This window comes from Carlito syrichta, unplaced genomic scaffold (genome assembly GCF_000164805.1).
Source record: "Carlito syrichta isolate Samal-C Ts95f unplaced genomic scaffold, Tarsius_syrichta-2.0.1 Scaffold272310, whole genome shotgun sequence".
Classification (NCBI taxonomy): Eukaryota; Metazoa; Chordata; class Mammalia; order Primates; family Tarsiidae; genus Carlito; species Carlito syrichta.
Window position 1 is genome coordinate 241,417 of NW_007216406.1, and position 24,697 is coordinate 266,113.

At 43.1% G+C, this 24,697-nt stretch overlaps 1 protein-coding gene and 1 pseudogene across 1 annotated transcript in view; one reads left to right on the top strand and one right to left on the bottom strand.

The window, feature by feature from the left end:
• LOC103254174 (ras-related protein Rab-31) overlaps window positions 1-24,697 on the top strand; it is a 90,868-nt gene that overhangs the window by 25,559 nt on the left and 40,612 nt on the right. Inside the window, exons 5-6 of the mRNA XM_021709673.1 lie at window positions 12,304-12,375; window positions 15,199-15,305. Coding sequence (XP_021565348.1) covers window positions 12,304-12,375; window positions 15,199-15,305 — 179 coding nt within the window. The remainder of the gene's footprint in view (window positions 1-12,303; window positions 12,376-15,198; window positions 15,306-24,697) is intronic.
• On the bottom strand, window positions 13,800-14,036 carry LOC103254168 (annotated as a pseudogene).

The following is a 24,697-nucleotide window of genomic DNA, read 5'->3' on the forward strand; positions in this document are numbered from 1 at the left end:
GACATGCAGGCTCTGAATGGGTCCTTGGGAAAGCAAAGGGAACTAGAGGCCAGCAGATATTTGAGGTCAAGCTCAGGCTTAAAAACATCCAGAGAAACTCTTTTGCTCCCTTTCCTTCCTTCGTCAGGGCCCCCACGCCTGTGGTCAAGAGAGTGGTTCGCTATTCATAGCTGTTGCTAAAGTCGGGCAACTTTGACCTTCAGAAGTTCTTGAAGAATGGGGCCTCTTAACGCTCAGAATGAGCAGCTCCTTTCTTCTCTGCTTGCCCCGCCGTCGTTGGAAACCCTGGCTCAGCTTCAAGCACCACCACAAACACACCCCGGAGCCCTGCTCAGAACCTGCTGCTGGAGGGGAGTTGCTTCACCCTCTCATGCGGCCCTCCCACCTACGTTAGAACTGTCTTCACAGGAAGTCCCTTCAGTGGCAGAGGGCAGCGGGCATGCGAGGGGCTGCCCCCTCCCCATAAAGCTCACAGGACTCTCAACCAGCACACACTGAGGTCCTGGGGAAGGAGATATGCCTTCTTGCCATCTCCCTAATAGCCCTTCTGAAGGGGAATACTGAGTGGCAATGATGTGGGGCGACAGGCCTGGAGCTTGCAGCTTTAAAAACAAGATAAACAGCTGTGGTGAGGGCCCTGCCGGTGAGCTCCTTGTAGGCGAAGCCTTAGGAATCTTTTTTAGCTGAGGGCTGGAGAGTTTCACTGATACTAGAAAATGGGTGCTAGACACTGTGGAAGGAGGCTGGGTGCGGTGGCTCAGCCTGTCATCCCAGCACTTTGGGAGGCCGAGGCAGGAGGATGGCCTGAGACCAGGGGTTTGAGACCAGCCTGGGCAACTTGGTGAGCCCTCTTCTCTACAATAAATCATAAAAACTAGCCAGGCGTGGCGGTGTGCATCTGTAGTTCCAGCTACTTGGAAGGTGGAGGCGGAAGGATCGCGTGAGCCCAGCAGGTTGAGGCTGCCATGGCTGTGAGCGTGTCATTGCACTCCAGCCTGGGCAACAAGAGTGAGACTCCAACTCAAAAAAAAAGGAACCGTGAAAGGAAAGCATGAACAAAGGTATTGGAGAGGCTGTAAGGGGACTCTGACAACAGCTGTGCAGGCAGGACTGGGACCTCCTTGGCTCACAGATGTGGCCCCAGGACTGTTGTGCCATTTTGGGGTGCTGTGTCCTTGAGGAAAATAGGAGTGCAGGTGCAGAATTGTCCTCCTGGTGTCAGAAGGCCACTGACAGGAGAGAAAGAGGAAAGACATGTCCAATATGAAGACAGATTTTGGAAGTCCTTAGGAAACACTAAACGGTTCTGCCTGCAGCCCAAGAGGTGGCTGAGCTGGCAGTGAGGGACACGGCATGGGCAGTGGGGGGCAGAGGCTAGCAGAAAGAAGCACTCGACCCAGCAGGGATGAGCTTCTCCTGCTTACGAACGGGCTCCCACCCTGCCCTCTCCCCTCGCTTCTCATGGGTTGCATCTGTCACGGGAGACCTCATTGTTTCTGTTTTCCCTCCGATGTCCCCCTCCTCCTTCCTCTACCCCCTTGGCAGGGCCACGCTTGTTCTGGGAGGGGCAGTGACTGCACCAGTTGAACACCTTCCCGAGTCAGGCAATGACACTTACTGGTGTGTGCTTTAGTCTGGGATGCCCTGAGTGGCTTCTAATTATGAAGCATTGTCTGCGCCTCTTGGGTGGAGGCCAAGTTTCCATTCTGCAGATTCTCAGAGGACCTGGGGCCGAGACACAGATGACTGCTGGGACTGGAGTTTCAGAGGATCTGGAGGTGCATTTGTTGAGCATCTAAGGAGCCCTTTACCTAGTCTAGTCTCCTCTCTCCCTCCCCTTCCCTTCTCTCCTGTTCTTTTTCCTTTATGCAGCTAATTTCCTGAGTCTTGTTAGAATACAGGCCTATGGAGCCTGCGAATGTCATTCATGAATAGAAAATTAGGCAGATGGACTTTGTTTTGTAACAAAAGAAGGCCATCTTAATAGAAGCAGCTGGAGCATCCTTAGAACACAGACTTGCTGCTTGAAGACAGTCTATATTCAGAGTGGCCCCTTGGAAGGTGCCCTAACTCCACCCCACACTCCAAGAAGAAGGGATGCTTTTTTGAGAACAGGGGCCATTGTTTATCTTCTTCACTTTCTCTGTTTGTTTCCTATTGCTACTGCAATGGATTGCCCCAAACTTGGTAGCTTAAAAATACACATTGACTCTCCTAGAGCTCTGAAGGTCAGAAGTTAGGAACGGTTCTTACTGGAATACAGTCAAAGCATCAGCAGGACTGTAAGCCTTCCTGGAGTATTTGCTTTGTTCAGAAACTGCCCACATCCCTTGACTTGTAGCCCCCTCTCCATCTTCAAAGCTAGCAAAGTAGTGTTTTCAAATCTCTCTTAGATTCACCTGCCTCCCTTTTGCACTGATAAGGTCCTTTGCGATGACATTGGGCCCACCAGATAATTCAAGGTAATCTCTCCATCTGAAAAATCAGCTGATCAGCAGCCTTAATTCCCTTTACCATGTACCATCATGATTGTGACTTGGACACCTTTGGGAAACACTCTTCTGCCTACCACACTCCAGTTTTCCCCATTGCGTAGGACAGTACTTGTCACATATCAAGAGTTCAGTAGGTATTGTTGAATGAATCAATACATTTGATATAAACCTGCATCTTAATTACATCAACCTAAGCAATGTTTCCTTTCAGAGAAGCAACACAGGAATGGAAAAAGCATGGCATTTGGAGTCGAAGGACCTGTGCTCAAGGTCTAGTTCTCCCTTTTGGAGAACTGTGTGTCTGGGGAATTCACTTAACCATTCTAAGCCTCCGGGTTCTCATCCAAAAAATGGGAACAATCCTATCCTCTCTACCTGCTTTCACAGGGTTATTGATTTGGATTACATGTGTTCAGTCATTAAGTATTTGTTGAGTCCCTGCTGTAGCCCAGAGAGGGGGGCCAAGAAGGGGTTCCTGGGGAAGGTGGCCATTGAGGAAAGGTGTGAATGAAACGGGGGCGTGGCCCTTTGGATGTCTAGTGGAGGAGGGTTCAGGCTAGAGGAAGGCATGGAGGTTCAGTGTGCTTGTCTGCAAGTTCAGGGAGTAGTGAGGAGGCCAGGGGCTGGAGGCAAAGCAGGACAGGGGCCTGAGGAGGGAGGATGCAAGTGACTGGGCCTTAGGTGCAGAGAATGGAGCTTGATTTTAGTAAGTTAGAAGGAATTTGAAGAGGAAAGTGACACAATCTGACTGATAGGTGAAGACATGAATCATTCTGAGGTTCAGTTAACATAACACGATGTCAAATATTTGCTTCAAAAGATTCCAATGATAGGGCGGAGTAGGCAGTGAGGAGAGGCTGGACCGGAAGCTGGCTGCCCATGTGTTAGTAATGATCTTGAAGCTGGGGATTCTGGAGAACTTGGGAATTTGGTATACTATGCTTTCTTCTTGTGGGTATGCTTGAAAATTTCCACAGTAAAAAGTTAAAAATAAATACATTCTATGATGTATGTAAATAAATACCGTAATCTAGCAGTTAAAAATAGGATCCCCGGCCGGGCTTGGGAGCTTAGCCTGTCATCCTGGCACTTTGGGAGGCCAAGGGGAGTGAATTGCCTGAACCCGCAGGTTCAAGACCAGCCTGGGCAACTTGGTGAGACCTCGTCTCTACAATAAATAAAAAAATAAACCGGGCTCGGTGGCTCAGCCTGTAATCCCGCACCTTTGGGAGGCTGAGGTGAGTGGATTACCTGATCCTGCAGGTTCGAGACCCGCCTGGGCAGCGAGACCTCATCTCTACAATAAATAAAAAAATCAGCCAGGCGTGGTAGCACATGCCTGTAATTCCGGCTACTTGGAAGGCTGAGGCGGAAGGATTACCGGAGCCCAGTAGGTTGAGGCTGCGGTGGCCGGGAGCGGCCACTGCACTCCAGTCTGGGTGACAGAATGAGACTCCAACTCAAAAAAACAAGAAAAATAAGCCAGGCATGGTAGCGCATGCCTGTAGTTCCAGCTACTTGGAAGACTGAGGCAGAAGGATCACCAGAGCCTAGCAGGTGGACGCTGGGGTGGCCATAAGTGTGCCACTGCCCTCCAGCATGGACGACAGAGTGAGACTCCAACTCAAAAGAAACCCCAAAAAGAAAAAAAAAAAAAAAAAACCAGGATCCCTCTGGCAGCTGTGTGGCCAGTATGGAGCAGTAAGTATCTTAATGTGCTCATGAAACTTCTGGATATTCAATCAGGGCAAGATGAACTTTGCTCGGACAAGGAGGGAAGTGTGACTGAGGCAGAGGTGTTAGGACTGGTTCTGAAAGCCGTGCTGGTTGGCCCCTGTTGGCACACGGAGAACAGAGTGCAGAGTCCAGGGCACCTGGTGCCTTGGGTAGATAAAGCCAGGTGCTTTCGAAAGTGTGTGATTCAGGTCTGCTCAGATGCCTCCTACCCTGTGGAACAAACGTGGTCGGTTTCTCTGTCCACCTTCTGTGCTCTAACCCAGGAGAGGCAAGGGACCCTGCAGGGTGACACATAGTGACAACATGAGCACACCCTGGATATGGCCCCAAGTAGGGGGTTGGAGCCTGAGGAGGGCCCTGGGGTAGCCCACCTGGGATGTCCCCTTCCCCTCCGGCTCCCTCTCTGGCCATGCTGGTCAGTATGCACAGCTACAAGATGGGGTCAGCAGACACAAAGAACTCTTCGCCCATGTTCTCAGCATGGCCTGCATGCCCAGATGGAGGCGGGGGGGCGGGGGGGGGACTGTGAGTATGCCACTGCGCTCCAGCCTGGGTGACAGAATGAGACTCCAACTCAAAAAGCAAACAAACAAACAAAAGCACCTTGAAATGTACATACTGTTTGACTCAGCAATTCCACTTACAGGAATGTATACTAGAGTGATCATCACACACAGGAAGATATATCCCTGTGTTGTATATGGGAGCAAAAAGTTGAAAACAACCTAAAGGTTCACCATGGGGAATTGATTAGTTGTATACTGTTAGGAACTGAATGTCTGTGTCTCCCCCGCAAATTCTTATGTTGAAACCCTAATCCCTAAAGTGATACTATTAGGGGGTGGGGTTTTAGGGAAGTAATCAGGATTAAATAAAGTCATGAGGGTTGAGTCTTCACGATGGGATGAGTGCCCTTACAAGAAAAAGAAGAATCCCTGATCTCCCTCTCCACTATTTGAGGATACATCAAGAAGGCAGGTCTGCAAGCCAGGAAGCCAGCCCTCACAGTCACTTTCTTGAGGCAGTCGGCCTCCTCCCCACCCCTTGGGCTGGTTCAAACCGGATTGGGCACACCTGGGTCAATAATCTCTGGTTACCTTTAGTTCACCATGAGCTTATTATGATACTGAAAATCCCACCCCTAGAGTGAATCTGCACCCAATCTGTGCATATGCAGTATATGTGTAAGTGCCTTCTCACTCTGTGCCTGCATGCTAGAAACTCCACCCTTTTCATGCCCCACCCTGCACTCTGCCCTGTGTAAAATGCTGTATCACCTGCGTGCCTTTTGCAATCAAAAGCGTTTTTTCCTGTCCAGTTGGCCACTCCTGGGCCACCTTCTCTGTATGTCAGTTCCTGAACAAAGCCCATGTCTATAGTCTGTGGTCTCTGGGTCATTTCTTCAGCCTCTCGGACACTGCGCCTTCTCTTTTGGGGTCTTTCAGGGTACCAGCATGACGGAGCCACCTTCTTGTCCTGTTCTACATGCAGTCTTGGCTAACCTTGGCCTGCTGTCCCTTTCTGCAGGGGGTTTTGTCTTGAATGTGAGACGCTTACTATGACCATGAGGACTAAAGGATGGGACAGACCAAACCAACCTGAGCACAGTGGAGAAAGGGAGAGGCACAGAGAGATGTGACCAATATTCTGTGACCCTTGGGACCTGTCATGGCTTTCTCCCAAAGGCACAGAACAGCGGCTATGTGTGATGCCAAAAGACAATACCTGGGAATGGAGCGAGCCATACTTATACTGCTGGATCTTTTGGAAATTCTGTTTGCTTGCCAGCAGACAGGAATATGAGCTGAAGTTCACTGCCCTTGGGTAATTTTCATGAGTGAGGAAAGATGCATTTCTACAGCATATCATATCCTTGATTTCTGTTTTATACATTATTCTAGAGATTGGAACATTCCGGTTCATTACGTTGTCTTTTAAAAAAGGAAAAATGAATCTGTGCTCTCCCCTCAACACCTTTTTTGTAGGAAGATGCTTGGATTTGGGTTGCATCTTTTTTTCATTATTTATTTTTTCAGTCAGTCTCACTCTGTCGCCCAGGCTGGAGGGCAGTGACACCTCACAGCCACCCCAGTCGTGACCTGCTGGGCTCAGGTGATCCTTCCGTCTCAGCCCTCTAAGTAACAGGAACTACAGGTGTGTGACAGCATACCTGGCTAATTTTTTAATTTTTTTTTTGTTGACATGAGGTCTTGCCAAGTTACCCAGGCTGGTCTTGAATTTCTAGGTTCAGGCAGTCCTCTTGCCTCAGCCTCCCAGGTGCTGGGATTACAGCACCCAGCCTGGCTTGTATTATTTTCTACTAAAGAAGGTTTGTACCAAACCTTGTCAGGAAGGAATCGCATTCCTTTTGCCAGGTTATCCCTAAAACCCAGCTTCTTCCTAGTATTTTGCTTCAACCTTTGAGCCCCTGAATGCTGAGAAAGATTTTTGACTTTAATGAAATCTTAGAGAGGAAAGGGGAAAAAAAAAAAAAACATCACCCATCATTGCAAAAGTAATATGTTAAAACTTTTGAAAAATAATTCAGGAATAATAAAGCAAGTGGTGGTCTGTCTATAGTATTATTATTCAGAAATAACCTCGTTAACAGTTTGGTGTTGTCTTTCGGCCCTTTTTCTATTCAACTCTATACACTGTTTGGACCTCTGAGTAGGCATATTAACTAGGCACTAGGCCCACTGCTTTTCTGTGGAGATAGAGGGTCTATGTAAAAATCGGAAGCATGCTTCTGAATGGCACAGACAGAACATTCAGTAATGTGTTTTTCCATTCAACTTTTGCCAGCTGGGAATGTTGGGAATTTCAGGAATTTTCCTCTACCACTTCCCTCTTTGTTTGGATACTAATGGCCCTCAAGCTCCTTTGGGCTGCTGCCCTTGACTCTCCCTGGCCTTGGCCGTGGGAGGGTGAGGATTTCTGACTGTGTGCTGGCACCTGAGGCAGGGCAGAGGTCTGGTCACAGACCCTCAGGGCTCCCAGGCTGCCTCTGAGCAACTCACCGGGACAGAGCGTTCTCTGCAAATCATGATACAAAGCCCATCCCTGCAAGTTCCAGGACCCAATGCCAGAGCATTCTGGCTTGGACGGTTCTCATCTGGGGAGGCAGAGCCCAGCTGGGTCTGTGCTTGTTTGGAAACTTCTTGTATTTTCCAGCCCTGCTCATTCCTGACCTGCAGAATTTTGCTGCTGTGGAATTTATGATGCCACAAACCTGCATTTAAGGAATTTTGACTAAAGCAGACTGGGTGGTCTGGGGAATTAGGAGATTTCCTGGAATAATATATTCCTCTGTGCTGGAGAGTCGTGTGTATACACACACAACGATGGTGCAGGATGGAAAGAGAGAGGCGTGTGTTACAGGGAAGGCTAGAGCTTCCATTTTCAGCCTGGTTCTACCTTGGCCATGAATGTTGTCACAGCTGGAAAACTTCAGCTGTCACCTCGGACCCCATCCGCTCTGTTACCCGCGTTTCACAAAATGCAGAAACCAGGATAGAGTCAGAACAGGCCTCAGAACTCTCTCTCTGAGTCTAGTACTTTTCATAAGATGCCCCGAAGATGGGTCCTCATCACACTAGGTCTCAAGATGTTAATAAACAATACGTGAAAAAAAAGTGGGGGCGAAAAAGGAAAAGGTTGAATTAAAACCCAAATAAATAGGTTTCTTTACTATAGAATTTTCAGGGCCTTTAAGGTGTTAATAACACTTTGTAAACTTTTAGGGGAGCATTATTATATATGAGGTTTCTCAAACTTATTTGGCCAGGAAACCTGGTTTTTTTTTTGAGTTGGAGTCTCACTTGGTCGCCCAGACTGGAGTGCAGTCGCCGCTCCCAGCCACCGCAGCCTCGCCCGCTGGGCTCCAACGATCCTTCCGCCTCAGCCTTCTGAATAGCCGGAATTACAGGCATGCGCCACCACGCCTCGCTGATTTTTTGATTTATTGTAGAGATGAGGTCTCGCTGCCCAGGCAGATCTCGAACCCGCAGGCTCAGGCAATCCACTCACCTCAGCCTCCCAAAGGCGTGGGATTACAGGCTGAGCCACCGAGCCTGACTGAAACCTGTTTTTTTTTTTTGCAAAATACCTCGAAAGCCTAGTGCTCTGCAGAAGACCCGGGAATATACCAGACGATGGCGCCCTGCTGCATGTGCCAGTTAATATTTTTCAAAAACTTGAGTTTAATTTCCGCTCAATAATCCATTATATGGCAAAACCAACATTTCTGCTTCCATCACTTAATGGTTAGACATTGAGATTATTTGCAATTTTTCAGCATAACCCATAATTCTAGAATGATTCTGGTTACTTTGTGACTATCTCTGGTTCTTTCCTTAAGAGGTGGAATTTCAAATCAACGCGTATAAATGTTTGCAAGACTCTTGAAATGCATTGTCTAGCAGCTTTCCAGAAAGGTCATGCTCATTTGTCCTTCTGCCAGTGGCTGGAGGTATGGGCAGGGTTAGCGTCTGTCTGTGAAAGCTGAGAAGTCCGAGAAGCTCAAAGTGCTTGAAGAAGGCCATTCCCTTCTCTCTTACCGTGTGGGCATCCAGCAATTAGAAAACAAATAATTATACTCACTAAGGACATAAACATCCATTTCTTTTGAGGCAACAAACTGACTTTTCACAATACTCCGGGCTGCTTCACAATAATTGACACCTGAATGTTATCTAAATACTGTAATTTGGCCTTCTAGATATTTTGTTGGATAGTTGGAGAAAAAGGGATTTTGAATTGGCATCTGTTGTGCTCATTTTTAAATAACTTTTCAAGGTGAGACTTAAAAATAAAGCTTTGATTGTGAGCTTTATCTCTAGAAGACTCTTTTTATTCCATCAGTCTTAATTCTGACTTCACAAGTATTGAATTATGTTATGTTGAGTTTTGAGGCTTATTGTGGTTTTATATTTGTATGGGGAAAAGTATATACATTGTGAACTAGAAGTAATTTATCTTTTTGTCCTCCACAAATATCCTTTGGTCAGTGCATTATTGAGTTTTGGAACTGAGATGTGAACTTCTAACTCATTAAAACCCTCAAGTCCGCAGCAATAAAGTTGTTTAAGTGGCTTCACCAACAGATTTATTTCAAAGTGATTCCATTTGGAGGAAGGAACGAATGAGTAATGCATTATATACCAAGATCTCTTCAATAATTCATGAGACCTGCACACCAGTGACTGTTTTAGATTCGGTTCATGATGTTTTAGCCTAAAATGAACTCTGTCTTAGAAGACATCTGCAGTTTGCTCCTCTTTGGGCCTGAGTCCATGAGCATTTTCACTTTTGAGAAATAAAGTTTGTTACTGACTCTTCTACCTTGTGTGTTTCTGTGGACTACTCTTTTATGAGGCTGTTTTGAAAAAATAGTCATTATGTATAATTGTGTTACTCCCTACCCTCGTCAAAGCAGGAATGTTTCCAAAAATACATTGCCTTTCCCTCCCTGCGGGCAGGAATTCTGATTTTGTTTTTTATGTGTGAGGGATGGATTGCCAAAGGGTGGGTTAAAAATAGACTTATGGATGCCTAATAATTATAACACACACGGCATTGGGCAGTCAGTGAGTATGGAAAGGCATGCATGGTGAGTGGCCGCTGTCCTCAAATGAGTTCTGGAATGAGGACAGTGGGTGAGGCCAAGACCCTTCGGCATGTTGGCTACTGCACAGATCAGCTGTGAACTCCCTGATTCATCCTGAGCTTCGTACAACTCTTTCCCTTTTCTGAAAACTGCAGGGTAATTTCTTTTCAAGATGGAGACTCGTATGGAGGGACATGAAGGAGGGGGAGGGTAACCTCCTTCCTTTCCACACCATTGTGAGTGCCTTACCGGCACTCCTTGGTGCAGTACCAAGAAAACCAAGTGAACGCATGTGCTTAAGATGTCCAGGCATGATCACTTTGATTTGGCAAGCATTGATCCAATGATAAGTACTGTGAGGGAAGTAAAAAATGAATGAGTTATGGTTTTGTTGTTTGCCAGAAAAGCTTCAAGATCCATCCTTTCTTCTTTTCTGTTTCCTCCACCAAGGCGCCAATAAAAATGGGTGCTTTAAAAAAAATTTTTTTTAATCATTTTACTCGCACCAGGCATGGTGGCTCAAGCCTGTAATATCAGCACTTTGGGAGGCGGAGGCAAGAGGATTGCCTGAGCTCAGGGGTTTGGGAGCAGCCTGAGCAACATGGTGAGACCTCGTCTCTATAATAAATCAAAAAAATTAGCCAGGCATGGTGGCACATGCCTGTGCTTCCAGCTACTTGGAAGGCTGAGGTGGAAGGATCTTCTGAGTCCAGTAGGTCAAGGCTGCAGTGGCCGTGAGCATGCCATTGCACTCCAGCCAGGGTGACAGTGAGACTCCAACTCAAAGAAAATAAAAAAATCATTTTATTTAAAATCCATTGTAAAAATTTATCCAATACAGAGTCTTATAAGGAAAAATGTGAAAATAACTAGAAATCACTAGTTTCTAAGATTTTGAGGGACACAGAGACATACTCTCACACATATTTTACCCTAAACTATACTTGTATTATGCTATAGATACTGCTTTGAGACTGTGTTTTTCATTGAGCAGTATGCTAAAGATATATTTTCCTGTAAATACAAATCCTTGTCATATAATGGTTGTAGGATGTTCCATTGGATACAGATATGTCTTAGCTTGGAGTGTCATAACAAAAGATCATAGGTTGGGTGACTTAAGCAACACATTTATTTCTCACAGTTTGGGGGCTGGGAAGTCCAAGATCAAGGTGCCAGCTGATTCAGTGACTATGAGAGCTGACTTCCTGGCTTGCAAACCTGCCTTCTTGATATATCCTCACATAGTGGAGAGACATATGGGACTTTTCCTCTCCTTGTAAGGGCACTAATCCCATCATGAAGACTCAATCCTCGTGAATTTATCTAATCTCGATGACTTCCCTAAAATCCCTCCTCCTAATACTATCACTTTGGGGATTAGGGTTTCAACATAAGAATTCTGGGGGAGACACAAATATTCAGTTCATAACATTATACGACTTATCAGTTCCCTATGAAGAACCTTTAGGTGGTTTTCAAATTTTTGCTCCCATATGCAATACAGGGATATATCTTCCTGTGTGTGATATATACACTCTAGTATACATTCCTGTAAGTGGAATTGCTGAGTCAAACAGCAGTGTCAAACAGTATGTACATTTCAAGGTTTAAAGCACATTCCATGTTGTGTATGAGAATGTCTTCTTTCCAAAAACCATACCAACACTGGACATGATAAATCTTTTTAATATTTGATAATAAGTGCCTCATCATTGCTTTTATTTTCATTTCACTAATTTTAATTCTTTAAAATATTTATTGGCAATTTATATATCTCCTGTGATTTCTATATACTGTGTCCCTTTTTTTGTTGAGCTGCCTTTTTCTTATTGACTTTCACAACTCCTTCAACATATTTTTTAACAAATTAAGACTGGATCCTTCTCCAAAATATACACAAAGTACATGTTTTCTGGACTAGTGATACTTGCTCTGTTAATGTTTCGGGAGGAAGCTCATTTAATGTCTCCTCATTTGTGGACCTTGGGTGACGAGAAAGCCCCTTGTGGAAGGGGTGGCTGCCTTCCAGACCAGAGACTGCCCTTGCTGGGCATTCCTCATTAATGTCTCAGCAAGGATCCTATGATCTCTGCCAGTGTTCCGTTTCCCTCTCCTTGGCCTACATCTTTTCCTTAGTGCTGTATAATTTTAAAGAGCTTGCCCTGGGTCAATCATATTAGAAAAGCCGTAAGTAGTACAGAGGAGAAAATTTATAGGCTGGCAACATTTATAATAAAATTTGTCTTTGGCCTTTGCTCAAGAGTGGATTTCATGGTCTATAAACCACAAAGGTATGTGTAGTTGGGGAGGAAAATGTATTATTTAATATAAACCCTGGAAAAATTTTAGGGGAAATTTAGGGAGTCTGTAGGGATGGTGTAGGATAAAAATTTTGTATTTAATTTGGGTTGCATAAAATCTGTTCACTTTAGCCTAAAACTATTCATTATTCTTAAACAGTTTCACTCATTGGCTCCTATGTACTATCGAGGATCTGCTGCAGCTGTTATAGTGTATGATATTACCAAACAGGTAAGAATGTCTCCTTTGGAGGCAACCCCTTTGGGTCCCCTCCCACTGTGGGAGCTTTCCTATCCTCTCAATAAATCCTGCTTTCTCACTTTAAAAAAAAATGTCTCCTTTGGAATTCAGATGCCATTTATGATGATTCGCTGACTTAGAAAGGCTACAGCAGAGACATCCTTGCTTGGGTCTTGCCAGGAGCCTGGCACTGTATTTTACATTTATTTCATCTCTGTGTACCTCATCATTTCAGATATATCTGCTAAATTAAATAAACAACAGTGACCATTAATTCTTAAAATGAATGTTGAGGCAAAAAGTCATGCCTGTCAGTACTCCAGAATGTCAACTTTTTAAGATAAGGAGAATTGTTTTTATTATTATTTCCATGTTCGTTTACTTTAATATTGGTACATATACCATGTTATCACATGGAATGCAAGTTCAGATTAGACAAGAGAACTTCAAAAGTGTAATGAAGCATTCTATAGGATATCAAAGTTTGTATACAACGTCTGGCCACACCAGCTTGCTCACAAATCATTAATCACTTCCATTATAGGTAATTTAATGAGTTTCATGTTTATAACTCTTAGGGAAAAAATAAACATAATGCATTCATTTAAAAAGTCTTCTTAACTTACTTTTGCAGTAGCATCTAAAATACATATTTCTATTTCAAGATGACATTTAAAAATTCTTTCAATATAACAGCAGCAAAAATATAATTCTACAATTATTTAAGAGCTAACCTGGAATTCATAATTAAGTAATTCTCATGTTTACAAATGTGATTCTGAAATAAATAGCTACTGCTATGCAGCTCTGTTATAAGCTTTTTAGGTTTGGTTTAAACACACATGCACACTTACAGTTGAGCAAGCTGTATAAAATTATATTCTACACACTTTTTTGAAAGAGTTTGTGAGCCAACCAGTCCACAAGACAGGCAGAAATTTAAGTCAGCTGGGGCAAATGGGACTCCTGTAACATCCAAAGCATGTGGTATTCAGCAGCAACTGGGAGCACTTCACGGTTGGCTGACTGTCTTCTTGAGAACTAATTTCATCCTGGCAGTTTAAGAAGGTGGACAATTGGGCAACCCTCTTGGGTCCCCTCCCACTGTGGGAGCTTTTCTGTTCTCTCAATAAATCCTGCTTAAAAAAAAAAAAGCTAGACAGTTAAATCCCATCCAGTGCATTTAGGTGATGTGTTTCTTTTGTGTTTGACTCCCCTAGTTCCTTTCTTGCAGGCCGATATTCAAAATACCATGTTATTGTCAGCACCCATTCAAATAATTTATTTTCCTCCTAATCATGCAGCCTCAATAATGAGATGTCTAACTAAACTAAGCCTCTCCAACAAGACCAGAACAGCATCTCTTCTTCTAAGGTTTAGGTTTTGTCCAGAATTCTTGCTATACGGAGTAGCCCCTAGCAACCAGTCACTACTCCCACAACAAAGCCTTGGGCTGCCACGTTCATGTGGATCAGGTGAAGGGACATTTTGGTACTCCTCCTGCTTTTCAATTTGTATAATCCATATGCAACAATTGCTGCAAAACCTGCCATTCCAATGGGGACCAATGGTGCTTTTTTAGCTTTTCCAATAAGTTTGGATCCCTGATCTTTATCATATGTAGAAAGGGAAGCATTTGTATCAGTCGACATAGTGATTGCTTGAAGAATCTTCCAAGAGCAAGGACACCCCTGACAATCCAACCGCCTTCTGATCCCCGCCTGCACACCCCGTCTGGCCCAGGAGAATTATTTTTAAGCCCTGCATGCTCAATAACTATAGAATACTTATTTTCTCTTAGTGTTTCAGTCACACTACATCCTTGAAATACCAAGGAAAACATGTATGTGTTAAATAAATATGCGTGTTTATGTATGTACAAGTATAGTTTTAGTTATCATGTTGCAGCTCTAGGATATCCATCAACAAATAGCCGCAGTGTTTGATGACATTTTTTCCCACTCCTGCAAATTGAATTATTTACTGTTTTCTCTGAAGTGCTGACTCAGCACACAAGACCATTAGTCTAATGACCCATCACAGTTACCTTCCACGAGTTCCTGACCACTTCTACTTAAGTGTGCTGTCGAACTTGACCGGTTTCCTAGAGGACATTTATGAGTGAAGGGCCAAAGGGAAGACAGGATTCTAAATATATGTATTTCTTTCCTGATGCAAGCATGCACATTCGCCCAGTCCTGTTATAGCATTTAAAATTAAAATAAGGGCCGGGCTCGGTGGCTCAGCCTGTAATCCCAGTGCTTTGGGAGGCCGAGGTGAGTGAATTGCCTGAGCCCGTGGGTTCGAGACCCGGCTGGGCAACTTGACGAGACCTCATCTCTACAATAAATCAAAAAAATTAGCTGGGCATGGTAGTACGTGCCTGTAATTCCAGCTGAGTAGCAGAAGGATCACCAGAGTCCAGTGGGTCGATGCTGCGGTGGCCAGGAGCATGCCACTGTACTCCAGTCTGGGCGACGGAGTGAGACTCCAACTCAAAAAATAATAATAAAATAAAATTAAAATAAGTTAGGCTGTCATCTTAAATTAATGCTATTTAGAGGAGGGAAATTACTAATATGATTTTCTTCACTTGATCAAGCTTTAATTTTAGAAAAGAAACCTTTGATATGGGCTGTTTATGTATAAATTAGCTAATGCTAACTTTTCTGCCTAGACAGGGAAGCATGTTCATTTATGGGAGTCTCCTAAAAATATTTTTCTCCATTAAATAATACTGGGTTTATACTTCTACTTGGTTGAAATATTATCTTGAGAGGTGTTTCCAATGATTCATGTACACTTTGGGTTTAGGATTCATTTCATACCTTGAAGAAATGGGTCAAAGAACTGAAAGAACATGGTCCAGAAAACATTGTCATGGCCATTGCTGGAAACAAATGTGATCTCTCGGATATTAGGTAAGATGCGTCTAATGATTTTTTGAGTAGTTCATATCCTCTATACCTGAATGTCTGTGGTAAAAAGGTATTATGCCTTTGTTGTTATGTCTGTTTTCAGTGTAATTAATAAATGGCCATTCACTTGCAGTAGTCAATGTGGTACTTATTCAACTGGAGTAGAATTAAGAGAAATAATAGGGATATGCAAATTTGATGGACCATACAGTGATGAGTATTAAAATCAAATCCCTATACCCAGCACAGTTACATCCCCGACTCTGCATGTCTTTGGGCTTGATTGTTTTATTATTTTTATTGTTACCTTTCCCATTATTATTGTCATTATTACTACTAGCATCATTTTAGTAATACTTTCATATGGTCATGGCCTTTAGAATTCTTTTTTTTTATTTTATTTTTTATTTTTATGTTTTTTGAGTTGGAGTCTTACTCTGTCGCCCAGACTGGAGTGCAGTGGCCGCTCCCACTGCTGGACTCTGGCGATCCTTCCGCCTCAGCCTTCCAAGTAGCTGGAACTACAGGTGCGCGCTACCACACCCGGCTGATTTTTTGATTTATTGTAGAGATGAGGTCTCGCCAAGTTGCCCAGGCAGGTCTCGAACCCGCGGGCTCAGGCAGTCCACTCACCTCAGCCTCCCAAAGGCACAGGATTACAGGCTGAGCCACCGAGCCTGGCTTAGAATTCTTAATATTTTCCACAGCAAACCTGTTTGTTTTAGTTCTAGTCTTTATCTTAAGGACATAGTCAAGTGTGCAATATTATTGTTTTGTTTTAAGATCTGAATATGCCACATTTTATATGAACTCTTTGTCCCCAGTGACAGTGGATTGTTGAGCTTTCTCTACCTAGAAAGAGGTTGATAGGGACCCAGTCCACATGGATTAGAGATTTGATGATAGTTTTATCTAGTCTGGTAATCTTACTATGTTACTAAATAACTAAGTTAAAAAGGAAAGAGTGAATTTGCATTAATTCCATTCCTTTGGTTAGTTTAATTCTCTGGAATTCTAGTTGCTGATTTTTATAAAGACAACTACATCATGCTTCTGGTTTTGCTAATCCAAATATGATTAAAGCAAATTTAAATAAACAATGAAAATGGATCTTGCAAAAGCTCTTAACATGGCATTTAACAAATTGCTCTGTTTCTTTGGGATTTCAAAAGCTTTATATCACATTGCATCTGGTTGGTTTATAATAGCAGCCATAAACACCGCTTAATCATTTGTTTTTCTAGGGTCTGGGCAAATCTTTAAACTCCCCAGACTTAGTTCAGATATCTGCCTTCTTTACTGTAATTCTCAATTAGCTTGCTCATATAGCATTCCCAGCAGAATTGCATTAACCTTTGTCATGGGAAGGGCATGGTGGTGGGTAGAGGTCTTTGCTGAGTGAAGGCGCTCTCTCTCACACCCATGCATTGTGGGGATGCTGATAGACTAAAATTTAAGCAGAAAACAATTTAAACTTGAATGGTATAAGTTAGAACTTTCATTTCATGTAACTGAAGCCTAATTGAATTTCATCTCAGGAGAAAGGAGAATTTATTGGAAGGTCCTGGGATCCACTTGGTAAAAACAGGTCTGCCTTTAGCTCTGCTATTAGACATGTTCCAGCATTAGTCTCTGGAGAGTTCTTTGCTGGGCATTCTGTCTGTTTCAAGTCTAAAATGCCATGGAAGAGTTTTCCCCACATCATGACCAAGCACCTATGGCCAAGAGGGGTCTTGTGTAGTTCAGCATGATATTTCCCAGTATTATCATGAGAATGAGAGGGTGGGTGGTCTTAAAGAAGGGCAATTTCCAGAAAGTGTAGCCCGGCCAGACAAAACATCTGTGACATGTTGACTTGTCTATCAGCAGCACCTAAAGACATGCTTTGTCTCCATATAGAATTCACCTTTTATACACGGGTACAACCTTTTCCTCAGCAGGCATTCTGATTTGTACCCAGCTGATTCCTATATATGCAGTTTTCAAAATAATGTAGCTAGCACAAGCCATTCATCTCACGACCATAAAGTCACCTGAGTCTCTCTGTTCCCAGTGGAAGATGTCTGGCTCTCTGGTGACATCATGGGGCTCCTGTCCCATGAGCCCATGCTCTTTGGGTAATATCTTTTCTCCTCCAGTTTGACCTCAGTGAAGTCTGGATGTAACTTCTTAAGATCCTGCAGTTGTGTTTCATAGTGTGGGATATATATCTTTTGTTATACAAAAATTATTCTGGATGGTTCTTGTTATTGAATCAAGCAACACAGAAATGACTGCCTTCAAACATCTGATTATGTCAATGAGAAAGACTAATTTGATGCTAATAAATTTTGAATTTTAAAGATTTATTATATTCTACTGAGATAATTTATAACCCATGACATTCACCTGTTTTAGCATTCGTAACAATTTGATGAATTTTAGTGTTTTTATAGAGTTGAGCAATCATCGTCACATCTAATTTTAGAACATTTCCATCACCCAGCAAAGAACATCATGCCCATTTACGTAACTCTCAGTTTCTACCTTCTTCCATCCCCTGGCAACCACTAATCTTTTTGTCCCTGTAAATTTGCTTTTTCTGGACATTTGATATAAATGGAATCATACAGTATGTGGTCTTTTGTGACTGACTTTTTTCACTTAGCGTAATTTTTTTTTTTTTGAGTTGGAGTCTCACTCTGTCGCCCAGACTGGAGTGCAGTGGCCACTCCCGGTTGCCGCAGCCTCGACCTGCTGGGCTCTGGTGATCCTTCCGCCTCAGCCTTCCGAGTAGCTGGAACTACAGGCACGCACTACCATACCCGGCTAATTTTTTGATTTATTGTAGAGATGAGGTCTCGCCAAGTTGCCCAGGCAGGTCGCAAACCCGCGGGCTCAGGCAATTCACTCACCTTGGCCTCCCAAGGCGCGGGATTACAGGCTGAGCCATCGAGCCCTGCAGCGTAATGTTTTTAAGGTTCATCTGTGTTATAGCAGGTACCAACGCTTCGCTCATTTTCAATGCTTGTGTAATGCTTTGTTATATGAATGTATATCACATTTATTTATTTACCAGTTGGTATTTGAGTTGTTTCTACTTTTTGCTGTTATGAAAAATGCTATTGTGAACAGTCATGTACAAATTTCGTATGGATGTATGTTTTCATCTCTCTTGAATATGTACCTAGGAGTGGAATTTCTGGGTCATACAATAACTCTGTGTTTAACATATGGTTAACTCTGTGTTTAACAAATTGAGGAATGCAAACAATCTTCCAAAATAACTATACCACCTCCACATCCTCACCAACACTTGTTATTATCTGTCTTTTGTAGTATAACCAGCCATCCTAGTGGGTATGAAGTTGTATCATTATGGTTTTGGCATACATTTTCTTAATTAATGATGACATTAAATATCATTTCATATGTTTGTTTGAGTTGGAGTCTCACTCTGTCACCCAGGCTGGAGGGCAGTGGTGTGTTCACGGCCACCACCACCTCAACCTGCTGGGCTCCAGCGATCTTTCTGCTTCAGCCTTCCAAGTAACTGGAAGCACCATGCCTGGCTAATTTTTTGATTTATTGTAGAGACAGGGTCTCGCCATGTTACTCAGGTTGATCTCGAACCCCTGAGCTCAGGCAATCCTCTCGCCTCTGCCTCCCAAAGTGCTGGGATTACAGGCTTGAGCCACCACGCCCGGGCTTTTCATATGTTTATTGTCTATTTGTATATCTTCTTTAGAGAAATGTCCCTTCAAATCTTTTGCCCAATTTTTTAATTAGATTCACTTTTTTTTTTTTTTTTGGAGTCAGGTCTCACCCTGTTACCTAGGCTGGAGTGCAGTGGCATGATCACAACAATCATGACTGACTATAGGCAAACACCACCACGCCCAGCTAATTTTTTGATTTTTTTGTAGAGACAAAATCTTGCTATATTTCCCAGACTGGTCTCCAACTCCTGGGCTCAAGCAATCTGCCCTTCTCGGCCTCCCTAAGTGCTAGAATTACAGGTGTGTGACATCGAGCTTAGGCTTGTTTGTCTTTCTTCTTCATATCTTCTGAATACAAGTCCTTTAATGAATATATGAATTGCAAATACTTCCTCCCATTCTGTCGGTAGTCTCTTCACAATCTTTACTCTTTTTCTTTTTTTTTTGAGTCAGACTGTCACTCTATTGCTCAGGCTGGAGTGCTCGTGGTCACCACAGCCTCAACCTGCTAGGCTTAGGTAGTTCGTTGGCCTCAGCCTTCCAAGTAGCTGGAACCACAGGCATGCGCCACCATGCCCAGCTAAGTTTTTTTTTTTTTTTAATTTATTGTAGAGACGAAGTCTTGCCATGTTGCTCAGGCTGATCTCGAACTTCTGAGCTCAGGTAATCCTCTTACCTTCACCTCCCAAAGTGCTGGGATTATAGGTGTGAGCCACCGCACCCAGCCTGCTCTGTCTTCTGAAGTGCAAAAGTTTATGTCCCGTTTATTATGTTTTCCTTTTATTTCTCAGGCCCAAGTTTGGCCTAATTAAAAGTCACAATATTTACTCTTCTTCTTCTTTTTTTTTTTTTTTGATCTGGAGTCTCACTCTGTTGCCCAGGCTGGAGTGCAGTGGCACACTCATAGCCACCCCACCGTAACCTCGACCTGCTGGACTCAGGTGATCCTTCCGCCTCAGCCTTCCAAGTAGCTGGAACTACAGGCGCGTGCTACCATGCCCAGCTAATTTTTTGATTTATTGTAGAGACGAGGTCTCGTCATGTTGCCCAGAGTGGACTCGAACCCCCGGCCTCAGGCAATCCACTCACCTTGGCTTCCAAAGTGCTGGGATGACAGCCTGAGCCACCGTACCCAGCCAGTCAACTAATTTTTGACAGAAATACCCCCAGAGATTCAATAGGAAAGAAATCATTGTTTCAACAAATGGTGCTGGGCCAATTAGATATCCACATGTAAAAAGATGAATTTGTACCCCTATCTCACATCATGTACAAAAATTAATTCAAAATGGATGACAGACCTAAATGTAAGCACTAAAGCAATAAAACTCTTTTTAAAAAATAAATAAGAAGCTGGGCTTGGTGGCTCAGCCTGTAATCCCGCGCCTTTGGGAGGCTGAGGTGAGTGGATTCCTGAGCCCGTGAGTTCGAGACCTGCCTGGGCAGCGAGACCTCATCTCTACAATAAATAAAAAAATCAGACGGGCGTGGTAGCGCATGCCTGTAATTCTGGCTACTTGGAAGGCTGAGGCGGAAGGATCGCCTGAGCCCAGCAGGTCGAGGCTGCGGCGGCCGGAAGCGGCCACTACACTTCAGTCTGGGCGACAGAGTGAGACTCCAACTCAAAAGAAAATAAATAAATAAGAGTAAAAGTCTGGGCATAGTGGCTCACGTCTGTAATCTCAGCACTTTGGTAGGCCGAGGTGAGAGAATTACCTGGGACCACTGGTTCAGCGTCAGCCTGGGAAACATGGCAAGACCTCATCTCTAAAATAAATGTTAAAAAATTAGCTGGGAGTAGTGGTGCCCAGCTAATTTTTTTGATTTATTGTCGAGATGAGGTCTCCCCAATTGCCCGGGCTGGTCTCGAATCCACGAGCTCAGGCAATCCACTTTCCTCGGCCTCCCGAAAGGCTGGGATGACAGGCTGAGCCACTGAGGCCGGCCAGCAACTGGAATTGATCTGTAGTTTCCTTTTTTTGTGATGTCTGTCTGGCATTGGTATCAGGGCTTTAATGACCTTGTAGAATGAATTGGTAAGTGTTCTCTCCTTTTCTATTTCTAGAATTTTGTAAAGGATTAGTGTTAATTCTTCTTTAAGTGTTATCTGATTTGCAGTGTAGTTCATAGTTTTTTCTTATAATCCTTTTTTTCTTAAAGCCATGACAGATTACATACTCCTCTTAATGTAAGTAAACTCAGTAGTGATGTCTCCTCTTTCATTTCAAATTTTAGAAATTTGAGTCTTTTTCTTTTTTCTCATTTAGTCTTGCTGAAAGTTTGTCAAATTTATTGACTTTTTCCAACAACCAGTGGGTTTTTTTAACTTTAAATTTAAATTTTAGCTGGGCTCGGTGGCTCAGCCTATAATCCTGCGCCTTTGGAAGGCTGAGGTGAGTGGATTGCCTGAGCCCGCGGGTTCGAGACCCGCCTGGGCAGCAAGACCTCATCTCTACAATAAATCAAAAAATCAGCTGGGCATGGTAGTGTATGCCTGTAATTCCGGCTACTTGGAAGGCTGAGGCGGAAGGATCGCCGGAGCCTAGCAGGTGGAGGCTGCGGTGGCCGGGAGCGGCCTCTGCACTCCAGTCTGGGCGACAGAGTGAGACTCCAACTAAAAAAGAAAAAAAAAATTTTAATTTTAAAGATACGGAGTACAATTCAGGATTAGGTATACAAGTGGTCATTGTATAGGTAAAGTTTGGGTTTCCCTTTGGTCCCGACTTTGCCTGGTTTTAGATCAGGTACCCTTTTTGATGTTGTGTCCCCTCTCCCAGCAGTATCCCACTACTGCCAATTCCTTTCTTATAGTATTATGGTAAATGTTCAGGATCTGCTTGTGACTGAGAACATGTGGTACTCTGCCCTTTGTTTCTGTGATAGATCACTGAGTATGATAGACTATAAATATATCCAAGTTGCTGCGAAGTCTGTATGTTTGTCCTTGTTTATTGTCGTGTAATAACATGACGTTGTGTATATATACCACTTTTTTTTTTATCCAGTCCAGTTTCAGTGGGCAGCACAGTCGGTTCCATGTTTTTCCTACTGTGAATAGAGCTGCAGTAAACATGCATGTGCAGGTATCTTTTTTGTAGAGTGATTTGAGTTCCTCTGGGTATATTTCCAGTAGGGAGATTGTTGGGTCATATGGAAGGTCAATGTCTAGTTCATTTAGGAATCGCCACAAGGTTTTCCAAAGAGGTTTACACTAGTTTGCATTCCACAAGCAGTGTAGAAGCATTCCTTTTCTCCATCTTTGCCAGCATCTGTATTACGACCAATGTTTTTTGTGGTTGATTTCTTTCCATTGTTTTTCTGTTGTGTTTATTTCCTCTCTAATTGTTATTCTTTTCTCTTTTTTTTTGAGTTGGAGTCTCACTGTCGCCCAGATTGGAGTGCAGTGGCCACTCCCGGCCACCGCAGCCTCGACCTGCTGAGCTCTGGCGATCCTTCCGCCTCAGCCTTCCAAGTAGCTGGAACTACAGGCGCATGCTACCATGCCTGGCTAATTTTTTTGATTTATTGTAGAGATGAGGGCTCGCCTGCCCAGGCGGGTCTCGAACCAGCAGGCTCAGGCAATCCACTCACCTCAGCCTTCCAAAGGCGTGGGATTACAGGCTGAGCCACCAAGACCGACTTTGTTATTATTTTCTTCTATCTGTTTACTTTGGATTTGCTTTGCTTCTCGTTTTCCAGTTGTCTAAGGTGGAAGGTTAGCATATTTATTTTAAATATTTTTTAATGTAGGTATTTACAGTTACAAATTTTCTTCTAAGGATTACTTTAGCTGCATCTCATAGGTTTTGGTATATTGGGTTTTTGTGGTTGTTGTTGTTGTTTGAATAGGGGTCTTACTCTGTCACCAGAGCTGGAATGCAGTGGCATGATCATGCCTCATGCAGCCTCAGTCTCCTGGGCTCAGGTGATCCTTCTGCCTCAGCCTTCCAAGTAACTGGGACTACAAGCATGTGCCACTACACTTGGCTATTTAAAAAATTTTTTTGTAGAGACAAGGTCTCACTGTATTGCCAAGGACGGACTTGAACTCCTGGGTTTGAGCAATCCTCCCACCTCAGTTTCCCAAAGTGGTGGGATTATAGGCGTGAGCCACTGTACCCAAACAGTATGTTTTTCAAATCAACGAAAAGGATTTTCTAGTTTGTGTTCTAACCTGTTGTTCATTTAGTAGTGTATTATTTGGTTTCCACGTATTTGTAAAATTCAGAAACTTTGTTGATGATTTCTAATTTAATTTCATTATAATCTGAAACATACTTTTTATGATTTTGATTATTTTACATTTATTGAGGTTTGTTTTATGGCTCAGCATATGGTCTGTCTTTAAGAATGTTCCATGTGAACCTGATGTTACTAAGTTTTTAGCACATATTTTTATACTTGCTATTTTCACTTAGAGAGAGACAGGGACAGAAAACCTAAGGCTGAGGGCTGTCTGCAGACAGCTGTATTTAGCTAGAATTTAATTATATTTTATCTTTATTGTATTTATTTTTTAGGGTCACATTCTTTTTATGATAGTTGATACTGGTGTTCCATTTATATCAGCTATATAAAATCCTTGTTGAAAAGTTGATTTCTGCACATGATATGTTTACCAACATAGAAAATCCTAAGGAATATCACACACACACACACACACACACACACACACACACACACACACACACACAACTTCTAAAAATAGTAACTAGGTTCAGCAAAGTCATAGGATACAAAACCAACACAGGAAAGTCAACCACATTTCTGTATACTAACAATAAATATGCAGACACTGAAATTTAAAACAATACTCTTTACAATTGCTTCAAAGAAAACGACATACTTAGGTACGTACTTAACACAACATTTATAGGCTCTGTATGCCGAAAAGTACAAAATTCTTATGAAAGAAATCAAACAGGACTTAAATAAATGGAGAGACATGTTATGTTCATGAATTGAAAGTCTTAATATAGTAAAGATGTCCATTCTCTTCAAATTGAGCTATAGATTTAAATGCAATTTCTGTCAAAATCTTAGCAGGGCTTTTTTGTAAACATAAATGAGCCTATTATAAAAATTCATATGGAAAGTCACAGGCACTAAAAGCTAAAACAGTATTGGCAAAGAAGACTATAAGGGAAAGAATCATTCTATCCTATATTAAGGCTTAATATTTACCTATAGCAGTCAAGACAGTATGATATTGGCAGTGGGATGGACACATAGCATAGATCAACGGAATAGAGAACTCAGAAATGAATCCACACAAGTATGCTCAACTGTTTTTTTTTTTTTTTTTTTTTGAGTTGGAGTCTCACTCTGTCGCCCAGGCTGGAGTGCAGTGGCACTCTCCTGGCCACCACAGCCTCGACCTGCTGGGCTCCGGCAATCCTTCCACCTCAGCCTTCCAAGTAGCCAAAAGTACAGGCACGTGCTACCATGCCCAGCTAATTTTTTGATTTATTGTAGAGACGAGGTCTCACCATGTTGCTCAGGCTGATCTTAGACCCGCGGGCTTAGGCAATACTCACACCTCGGCCTCCCAAAGGGCTGGGATTATAGGCTCGAGCCACCGCATCCAGCCTCAACTGATTTTTGACAAAGATGCAAAAGCAGTTTAACTAAGAATCAATTCAGTGGGTAACCTTTTCAAGACATGGAGTCATTACACATTCATAGGCAAAACAAAAA